Here is a 10410-nt window from a genome sequence, read left to right as displayed (position 1 = left end):
ATTACTGTCAGTACTTTCATTATACCGAGTTGTGTTGTTTTCGTCTTCTGTGCCTAATTATTAAAGTCCCCCCGTGGTCAATCATTTCATTCCTCAAAACTCATCTTTGATCACCAAAAATGACATTTAAAGTTTTTTTCCTTGAAAAACAATCCGCCACGCCTTAAAATATCTTGAATGTAAAGCGACACCCTTGCCTCATTTAGTATGGGCGGTTCTATGAATATGCAAATGAGCCCCCGTCTCCACTCACTCACTCACTCAGAGATTCGCTCGTTGACGATCACACGTCTTTGGTTCACTGCAGTTTTAAGGAGAAAATACTCAGCAATGCTGTCGACTTACGAATTTACACATGGTTTGTCTTAAAGCATATTAATAACACCACATAGACACATAAACAACATTAAAAGCTGGATTTTCACCACAGGGAGACTTTAAGAGTTTATGCTACTTCTTTGTCTAATCTTTTTTTTTAGACGATTAAGCTTCATGTCCCACTTTTCCAGTTGTCTCACCTTACAATTGTGTTCTTTCTTCATGATGTCTTCCCTCAGCGTTTGACTGGTTTGCTGAAAACCGGACAAAGAAGAAGAAGAAAGACACCATGGGTGTGTTTCTCCGCAGGAAATGGAGGGCTATAAAGCGTTCTGTCAAATCTGCCTCAGACTGGTTTGCTGATGGGCCGGTGGATAACCAGGATCCAGCAGATCTCAGGCCATTATCCGTCTCCAGTCCATCCACACTGGATTCTGGGATAGCGCCGGCTGTTGGTAAGTCTATTATTAGTCTACTGTCATTCTTTTCGTTATAGTTGTATTTATACTTTTGCTCTAGTCTGCGGTTTATATTATTCTGGTTCCCCTTTATTAGTGTTCAACATTTAGCATGTTGGGATCTATCTCTATTTTATTTTTCACTATAATCTAGCGGTGGGAATCTTTTGGTTCCTCACGATTCAAATCGATTCTCGATTGTGAATCAAATATCGATTTGATATGAGCATTTTGATTGTAGTTTACTGTTGTGTGTTCTTATTTGACTGCGGTACACAGTTTAATAGCTCTAGAAGAAAAGAAAATCCTACTGAATTAAATGTGAACCTTGAAATGTATTTAGTTTTTCTTCCCATTTTAGTCCACCCAATATTATAAAACAAATGAAGCTGACTACAATCATTACACACAGTCTTCTGTATTAAAGCAAGGCAGGCAATTTTATCTTTTATATTAAAAATAGGAACAAAAAAGCAAATTACAAACAATAGGACAAATATAATAGAAAAAATATACAAATTAAATAAACTTTAGGTTTGTCATGTACGGTAGCCTATGTTTATTAAACATGTAGTAAGAAATACTACCGAAATTGAATAATCAAATGTAAAAAATAAAACTGTAGTCTAAAAAGGTGATTCAGTCAAAAGCAGTGAGTGTTTTTTATTAACATTAATGAAACGTATGGCACCAGTTTATGAGGCTGCTGTCCCTTTAAGAATGAATGCATGAATATAGTTACACATCGATGTGCATTTTGACGCAGTTGTGTGTGTGTGTGTGTGTGTAGCTGTGAAAGAGAGCTACACACTTATGGTGATTAACTTTAAGTAACTTTAAGTAGATCTGCGAAGTTAAAAGATAAAGTCTAACACAAAATCGATTTATGAAATGTGTGTATGAATAGGTTTTTTCCCGCACTGTAATCCGTATTTTATCTTTAAGGGACAATTGAAAAGGCATTTTTGTGTGTGGGTTGTAGTGATATGTTTATAAGGCATTTATTAATATGAAAATTATTTTGTGATTCTCTACTGTATCACATGACACAATCACAAGCTATTATAAGTCCATCACTTTTTGCCGTTTTATTGCCTCTACATGATTCGCCTTGGTCGTCTTTGTTCTGTCCGAACTTGGCGTGGCGTAATTTAATTTATTTTTCCATTTTTTCTTTTTTTTAGAAAAACAATCAAAAAGGAGGGTGAAGAAAGACATCAGCTCATTCATCCAACGAACATGGAAGACTATAAAGGTATCCGCTCTTTGTTGTTACGGGGACGACACAGTGGACCCAGATCCAGCAGATCTACAGCCACGAATATCTGTCCTCGCCTGGGAGTTAACCGACCCAGGTCCATCTTACTGCGAGATCAGTTGTGACCAGTTACCCTTCTCAGGTCCATCTTACTGCGAGATCAGTTCTGACCCGTTACCCTTCTCAGGTCCATCTCACTGCGAGATCAGTTCTGACACGTTACCCTTCTCAGGTCCATCTTACCCTGGTTCCCGGTCAAGTTCACTCAGCCTCGATTCATCGCTTGATCCAAGTCTATCCGATCTTCTTTCAGAGTTATCGTTTATCCTGGGACCGTCCAGTCACGAGGTTACGCCTGTTCCCAGTTCATCCAGTCTCAAGCTGGCTGATCCTGAGCCCAAACCCGTCCCAGGAGCATCTGGTTTATGGTCAGCTACAGGTGCATCTACTGTCATTCATTCACATGTGTACCTAGATAGTAAGCATTTATTGTGTCGAAATTAATCGTTTCTACGATGCATCGCGATGCAGACGAGGACGATTCGGTATCGGTTCAGTAATAGACCATAACCGATTATAATTGTACTGACGCTTTTCTGACGTCATTTGTCGTGTGTGCTTTGTCGCGGTAGCATACAATGGCAGAGGGAGGCGAGACGCGAGTGTGAGTAATTAAAAATGCTCCAACTACTTTAAAGCCTACATCTGGGCACATTTCGGCTTTTATGAACAACCTGGTGAGAACGACCTGGAGAAGACACGCGCTGTGTGCCCTCATGTCGCGCACAAATAGAATATGCAGGAGGTATACCACTAACTTGCTAAACCACGTTAGCCGTTTTCACCGCGAGCTGTAACGCCTGCAGAGTCTGACTGCTTTAGAGTGAACGGATGAGCTAAAAAGAAAAGATAAACTCGCGTGTGTGGAAAGATTGTTCTTTGATTGCGTTCTGTATATAATTTGTTCACAATTTAAATAAGATTATTTTCATCCTACTAAAAGAAACGATGTGAAGTTGATATTTTAGTCACTGGGTTGACTTACTGATGCATAAACAGTATTGAACGATTTTGAGAGAAAGATTACCTGTCTGAACTTGAACAATTAGGCTACACGTCAGAAATTGTTGCTTGGTAGCTCGATGATTTATTTTCAGACGTTCATCGAGGCCAGCTCTGTACTGGCCCAAGTTGAGGAAACAGTCGTCTGTTCAAATGTTTGGACCATACAAAACTTTGGGAAGTTGTGTCGGCGCATTTCCAGAGAAAATAAAATGAACCCATTGTTTCTTCATAGGCACGGATGAAGGAACTAAAAAATACTTTTGTGTTCATTTGTACATCCGAACACTGATCAACTGCCATGCTTCGCTCGTTTGCAAGCCATGATATCTCTCGAGGAAAAACACAAATCGCACTCGCACTTCCTAGCTCATTTTCTCATGGGCGAGCCACATTCTCTGGGCGGGCAAAGCAGAGAAAGGGGAGGTAACCTTTCCCCCGTATGACGTCATACAGGGGAGATTCAAGATCAGCGCGTCTGAGCTTTCATTTTCTCAAAGGCAGAGAAAGATAGCCAAAGCTCGGTTTACACCGATTGAAATTTCTAGCCACTGGGGGACCATATACAGGCTAGGGGAACTCATATTAATGTTCAAGAATCTCAGAAAGTGAAAATTTCATGTTAGGAACCTTTAAAACAAAATTGATTTGACAGAATTTCATTTTCTTAATGGCATAAACAGGCTTTACTCCCTTAAAACTTAAACTGGAATGTCACTGTTTCTGTCACTGCAAACCGGCGTTCGCACGCACAAGCACACATCACTTTTGAAGTAAAATGGAGGATGCGGTGCATTGTAATGCTTCGTGATATCGAAGTGAACTGAATCGATGACATGATAATCGTAACCGAACCGAACCGTGAGACCAGTGTAGGTTCACACCCCTAGTACATTTGTACCTAGATAGAAAGTATTTATGCTACTGGATTCTGATGGTTCTAGTTTTTTTGAGCATATGTAGGAATCGTAATCTGATCTTTTGCATGTGTTTTTTCAGGAGGGTTTTCCTCCTTTTATGAAGTGAAAGCAGTGCTGGGAACGGGAGGCTTCGGCACGGTGTGTGAAGGGACGCGTAGATGTGATGGCCAGAAGGTAATCTACTCTTGCTTTAATCACTAAACATGGTTTCTTGTTTCTTTTTTTGGGAAAGTAACATGTAGATCATTGCTGATTATTTTGATCTGAAGAAACTGTGTGTTTTCTTGCAGGTTGCTATCAAATTTCGACCTAAGAAGTACTGGGACAAGTTTACTAATCTGGTAAGTTGGCAAGACTTGCATGCATCTTTACATTCTGTCAGGTGTGGTGTTGGTGAAAGGAGCGAGGACTCAAGTGCAGAATTGATGGGTCTTTAATGATAATAAAATTAGACAAAGAAAACTACCCCGAGGGGGAAAACAAGACTGACTTGACTTGACAGCACAGGACTGAAAACATAAGTAGAATAAATAGGGAAGCAAACAAAGCGGGTAACAAGGGAGCACAGGTGGGGCAAATTAATCAATAATCAGGTAACAAGGTGGGAGGGGCTAGAGAATCGACAGGAGAGCACATGGCATAAGGAAACGCATGACAAGCCATGTGCTCACACCAAAACATGACAAAAAACACAAGCACATGGCCAGTAAAACAAATCGCAAGCCATGTGCTCACACAAAACGAGACATGAACACGCAGCCAATGAGAACACTCATAAGCCACGTGTTCACACAAAACATGAGAACGTGAAAGCACACAGCTAGTGTAAAACACAAGACAAAACATGACATAAAACTACATGAAACAAGACACACAGACAAGACAAAACAGGAGTGTCAGGGCTCTGTCACAAAACCAAGAAATAGACTAGACAGAAGTGACAGAACCCTGACACATGTATTCATTAGCGGTGCATCAGATCACAAAATTTCTAAATTTACATGATCATTTTTCGGATCAGCAAAAAATTGTTTTTATATATATATATATATATATACATATTATATACATCAAAAACTACTAGCCTACCTGATCAAGTTTGAACATTATTAAAAACAAGTGAACAATCAGTAATAAAATAAGAACAAATACACAAATTACAAGCAGAGATGAATACTAAATAACAAAGTTACAAAGTCTAACAGTAGTATTCAGGTACAGAAATTAATAATTAAGCCTAAATGTAAACTAACACTATTTGTTCACTGTAGAAATTAAATATAGTTTCATCTTTGTTAAAGCTGTATTTTGTTGTTTTATTAACATTAATAAACACAGACAACAGCAGGAATATATTAGGCTGATGTCACTTTAAGACCGAGAAAACAGACAAACATCCGGTTTCTTTCTCAACTGTTCACTCATGACAGAACCGAGAGAAAACTTGCCGAGACGGGTATTTAGACATCATTTTTTGTGTATATGTCAATTCAAGGGCAAGGAAACGCGAAAGAGGAATAAATTCTCTCTCTCACAGATAACGTGCAAATCCCGATTTCCGCTTCTTCTTCCGCGTTTAAAAACAAAACACATCCAAATGATAAACTTTCACTCAATGATGGTTAAATTTAGCAGATAATCCGCGAATCACATGCGTGCCGAACCGCGGGGCCTGATCCGTCGCACCTCTAGCATTCATGCATCTTTAAACACGTATTTGGGTCCAAAAATCTAATGTTTCGATGATATAATTTGTAATGGAAAAATAGAATTAAAATGCCAAATTGATGTGGTCTCAGACTTGTAGACTCTGCTGTTTCAATATAAAAGTGAAAAGTCCCAGCTGATCTTTTGTCAAACACGTTTCTCCAGCCAGGATCCACCAAACCTCTGCTTATGGAAGTGGCTGTGAATCTGCTGATGCGCAAATCTCAGAAAAGCCCGCACATCGTGCAAATGTTGGATTGGTTTGCTGAGCCGGAACAGTTCGTCCTAATAATGGAGTATCCGCATCCGTGCGAGACCTTGCTCAAATTCTGCCTGCGCAACGGAGGTTCCCTGGACGAAGCCGTGGCCCGTGGATTAATGCGCCAAGCGGTGCTTGCAGCCGAACACTGCGTCGACCGGGGCGTCTTCCACAAAGACATCAAGACCGACAACATTCTGGTCAACACAGAGACGCTGCAGCTCACATTCATTGACTTTGGCTGTTGTGAACTTTTTAAGACCTGTGAAGGTGAGTTAACCATTAGATATTGTACATTATTCAAGCTTATTGTTCCAGGGTTCGTACAAGGTGCTTGAATTTGACTTTTTGAAATTGAAGTCCCAGAAAACCCTTGAAAACAACCATATTTTTTAAAAGGTACTTTAAAAGTGCTTGAATTATTGAAAGAAAATATATGTGAAATTAGTGTTTAATTTTATTGATAAAACAATCTTTTCGTGCAGAATTAGCGCTGGAGCCCGTCTGATATAGAGCCATTTCACATGGCTATGAGTGTGATATTGCTCATAAATATCCAAGTATATGATACAGCTTTCATTCTTCAGGTCAATCATATATTCATGAGAAAAACAATCAGTTTGAATAAGAAAGCGATATATTTGTCATAGTGTCCTGTCAATGGTTAAAGTTATCACTGTTATTGCATGTATTTGTAACATATTGTTTCATTAGTTTATTTTTATTTATCCATTTACATTTTTTAGAATTTGAAAGATAATAAAGTTATTATTTAATAAGTGAGATCTCTGATTGTAGTCCCGCAAAACCAGAAAAGTAGTGCTTGAAAACTCTTGAAAGTCCTGGAATTTTATTTTACAGTATCTGTACGAACCCTGTTGTTCCCACAATAGCATGTGTTGGATTGGATGCCATTATCGTTTTTATAGGTTTGCTCAAATGTAATCTAAAAGTAGACTAATGGCTCTCTGATGACTTTAGCAAATGAAATGATCTCTTTCTCCCAACTCAGGTCGTGAATGGGCGGTGAGATCGACAGTCTGGTCTCTGGGAAGAGTGCTTTTAGAGATAGTGAGCGGATCCCAGCCCTTGAATGTTCTTCATTCCGGGAAACTTGATCCATTGCGGCCAACTTTATCCAAAGGTGAGATCACAACAACACTGTTAAACACACACACAATCAGGGAGTTAGTCAACTAAATATAAAAGTGGAGAACTGATAGAATGAACACCTAAAAATAATCAATGGATATCTACTGTTCTGATGACAAACTAACAAAGAAGATTGTCCTAGTTTGTTTAATGTTGAATACAGTACTAAATACTAGTATACAGTAGGGCTGTCAAAATGGCTGAGTTCAATTAAAAAAAATAATTAAAATTCTAATTATATTCCAATTCTAAAGCCAAAACTTATATAATACTTAGAGGAAAAAAGTGCTGTATTGTAAGCGAGCGCAATAAGCAAATATAAACCAAATCAAGCATCGGATCTTTTATTGAAATGAAATGACATTCACTTTTTAAAGTGCATTAACTTTTCAAACAATTGCATGCAAACTTCAACACACAGCGTAATGAACTACATGAACACACAACCGCAAACTGCCATTCAGAAACACTCACTTCTACTCACTACATCTACATATTGTTCGTCAAAAACACCAGACGCTTAACTTTTGCATTCGAATGTGGTTTTTTTAAACAATTCGACGAACACTTTAAATTCAATTTTTTACTTGACAGCCCTACTATGCATTATAGAAGCTATTTTCATACATGACAACATTCATCATCATAAAGAAGAGCGTACATGACTAACCAGCTCTTTCCTCTGTGAAAACTCATTCAGAATGCTGTGATCTGATAAAGCAGTGTCTGGACTACTATCAAATCAAGAGTCCGACGTTAGAGCAGATATTAGAGCATGCGTGGTTCGAGTCGGGCTGAAGGAAGAGTTCAGAGGTCAGGTAGTGTAGCAGTGAGAGGGACGGCAGATAATAGGTAACTACATTAGACACTGGAAATCAGACCAAGGACCATCATGCACCTTCGATTCTTAATTACAGTGACCTAAAAATATGTACTTTATGTATGTAATATGTGCATCTTTAGTACAGTTTCTTTCTTGAGGATAGCAGATTTTCCCAGTTGTTTTCAATGGGAACCAGTCAGCCACTATATTGGAGGAGCGAGCAACTGGTAACATCCGGTGGTCGTCCAGCCCACTCCAAAAGCACATCTTCAACTCTCCCTCATCCCGGCGAACGACCCCCTTAATAAAGGGACAGCTGTTGGTCCTCGAGATGGAGGGAAACTGCTGCTCAATCCATATTGCTCTTTAGGTCCTGCACTTCGTTATGGCGGGGCAGGCAAGAGAGGAGAAGTGGATCTTAATTGCAGCAGCAATACTCCATCAAAATAAAGCTGAAAATACAGAATTATTTTAGACGAATTTGCTTGTGCTCTGTCACTGACTAGATTTATTTAAAATAATGTAGGCCACTTTTTAATGGTAACATCCGATATTTGGCATTATGAGAACCCATAAATATCAACATTTTATACAGTAGTACTGACACTAAAACTAGAATTTCTTTTTCCCCTCACAATTTTTTATTTTTATTTTGGGTGAACTATACACAATATATATTGTTACTATCCATGATACATATTGTTGCATTTTTTTATTGTGATATATTGTAACACGACATATTGTCCCACCCCTAAAAAATTGTATTAAAATGAAATACAATTAAGCGCACTTCTTTTTCACTAGCAGCCTTTAGTTAATGTTTTCCCTGTTTTCTGTGTTTAAGACGTGTGTCATTAAAGGCGGGGTAGGTAAGTCTGAGAAACTAGCAAAAAACTGCTGAAAGTATCCAACAGAGAAACTCCCACCCCCTCCCTTCTGAGCTCATTCCAAAGCCACGCCCCCAAAACACTTGAATGCGCAATGCCAACCGCTCAACTGGAGGAGTGTTTACCAGTGCGGAGCGGAGAGGAGCGCAGTGCGATGGAGTGACATCATGTCAGAATCACGGGTAATAAAATACCTTTTGACTGCTCTTTCTCTGCCATAATTGTGAGACTTTGTGGCTTGCGGCCGGTACGCACCTCTCCTCTTCCGTAATGAGCGACTCAACCGAGTGCGCGCATGTGGGCAGCTCCTGTTGCAGCAGGGCTGGTAGTCATAGCAACGAGGGAGAGTGACAGTCGCCCAGCCAATCAGAGCACTCGGTCCGAATGGAACAATGAGCTGTGTTTATTGCAGCCCTGAGAGGACTACAGACACTATTTTTTATAAACTCCTTTTCAGAGTACTCACATTTGAGATATGTATTGGTATATAAATACAATTTAAACAAATTTGGCAAAAAGTGTTTTAGAAACACATTGCCTACCCTACCTTTAATGTTGTGTTTGCTGCAGCTCAGAGGGGTCCGTATCCCAGATCACCCGTTCATGAGACACCTCTGTCAGATGTGTGGGGAACCGCTCGCGCTCACCAGCGCTAACGTCAGCGCTCACACCAGTACGGTTTCTGCTAGCGTAAGCACAGACTCCACAGCTCGCAGTGCTTTCTCAGGGGCTTTGGTCTGAGTTTGACGTGTGTGTGTGTGTGTGTGTTCTGCAGGAGTTTGAGGATCTGTGGCCCAGTCTGGCGGTTGTGGTGGACGGAGGCCCGATTGGAGATCAGAACCGCTTGGGTTCGACAGTCGTGGATCTGTCCGTGTGTGGCAGATACCGGATCATCAGACCGGGATGGTGAGTGACTCTTATTAACACGCTCATTAGAGATTTGAGTTGCATCCGAAATCGAACGCTTCCCTACTAAATAGCAGGCAAGAACCGAGTAAGATGAAAAACTCTCTGTGAAAGTCTGCGGATGAGCTTCTGCTTCCGGTGCGGTTCTGAACCGCATCCCATGAGGCCACAGGAGTGGATTTAGTACATATAAATGTCATTCATACTATAAAACATACTTTTTAATGGTTGTGAAGTGTTTCAAACCAAATGTAGTGCATACTATACAGTATGTGATTTCGGATGCAGTTTTAGTATTAGGGCAGAATGGTATATTAACATTGTTGAAATATCGCAAATTGACAGCAGTGAGTGATTTTATCTCTGTCTCGTTGTTTAAGCAGATTTATTAGGCTACTGTCACTTTAAGAGCTGCACGGATCCAATATACTGTTACACACATGTTTTCTATCTCAACTGTTTGTTCACTTAAGACACAACCGACTGTGTTTACGAGGATACCAAAACAGCAATTTTCAACATATTTTACAGCTTTTATTTATATTTAAGGAGAAAATACTCAGTAATGGTGTCGACTTATGAATTTACACATGGTTTGTCTTAAAGCATATTAAAAACACCACATATAAACAACATTAAACGCTAGGGATGCACCGAAAT

General features: G+C 39.7%; 1 protein-coding gene across 2 annotated transcripts; it reads left to right on the top strand.

Moving 5' to 3' along the window:
* The first annotated feature begins 571 nt into the window (after positions 1-571).
* LOC143705156 (serine/threonine-protein kinase pim-2-like) lies at positions 572-9750 on the top strand. Of its 2 annotated transcripts, XM_077197470.1 has the most exons (9): positions 572-773; positions 1961-2131; positions 2348-2473; positions 4096-4190; positions 4307-4357; positions 5889-6252; positions 6995-7126; positions 9415-9534; positions 9620-9750. In XM_077197470.1, exons 1-8 carry the CDS (start codon positions 608-610, stop codon positions 9498-9500), a joined length of 1191 nt encoding a protein of 396 aa, XP_077053585.1. In that variant the 5' UTR covers positions 572-607; the 3' UTR covers positions 9501-9534; positions 9620-9750. The 2 variants fall into 2 exon arrangements, with proteins under 2 accessions (XP_077053585.1, XP_077053584.1); XM_077197469.1 differs by lacking the exons at positions 9415-9534; positions 9620-9750 and adding an exon at positions 7835-8050.
* Positions 9751-10410: the final 660 nt, after the last annotated feature.

This window comes from Siphateles boraxobius, unplaced genomic scaffold (assembly GCF_051911475.1).
Source record: "Siphateles boraxobius isolate OS27281-9 unplaced genomic scaffold, OSU_SipBor_1 110, whole genome shotgun sequence".
NCBI lineage: Eukaryota > Metazoa > Chordata > Actinopteri > Cypriniformes > Leuciscidae > Siphateles > Siphateles boraxobius.
The sequence above is the reverse complement of the archived record's forward strand: the minus strand, read 5'-3'. Positions and strand labels throughout refer to the sequence as shown.

What these genes read in the sequence shown, in the direction of transcription:
- LOC143705156 (XM_077197469.1), top strand. Translation starts at nt 608, where the DNA reads ATGGGTGTGTTTCTCCGCAGGAAATGGAGGGCTATAAAGCGTTCTGTC. An exon ending in TGGTTTATGGTCAGCTACAG is followed by an intron (nt 2,474 to 4,095) that starts GTGCATCTACTG and finishes GTGTTTTTTCAG; the next exon opens with GAGGGTTTTCCTCCTTTTAT. An exon ending in GCGGCCAACTTTATCCAAAG is followed by an intron (nt 7,127 to 7,834) that starts GTGAGATCACAA and finishes AAACTCATTCAG; the next exon opens with AATGCTGTGATCTGATAAAG.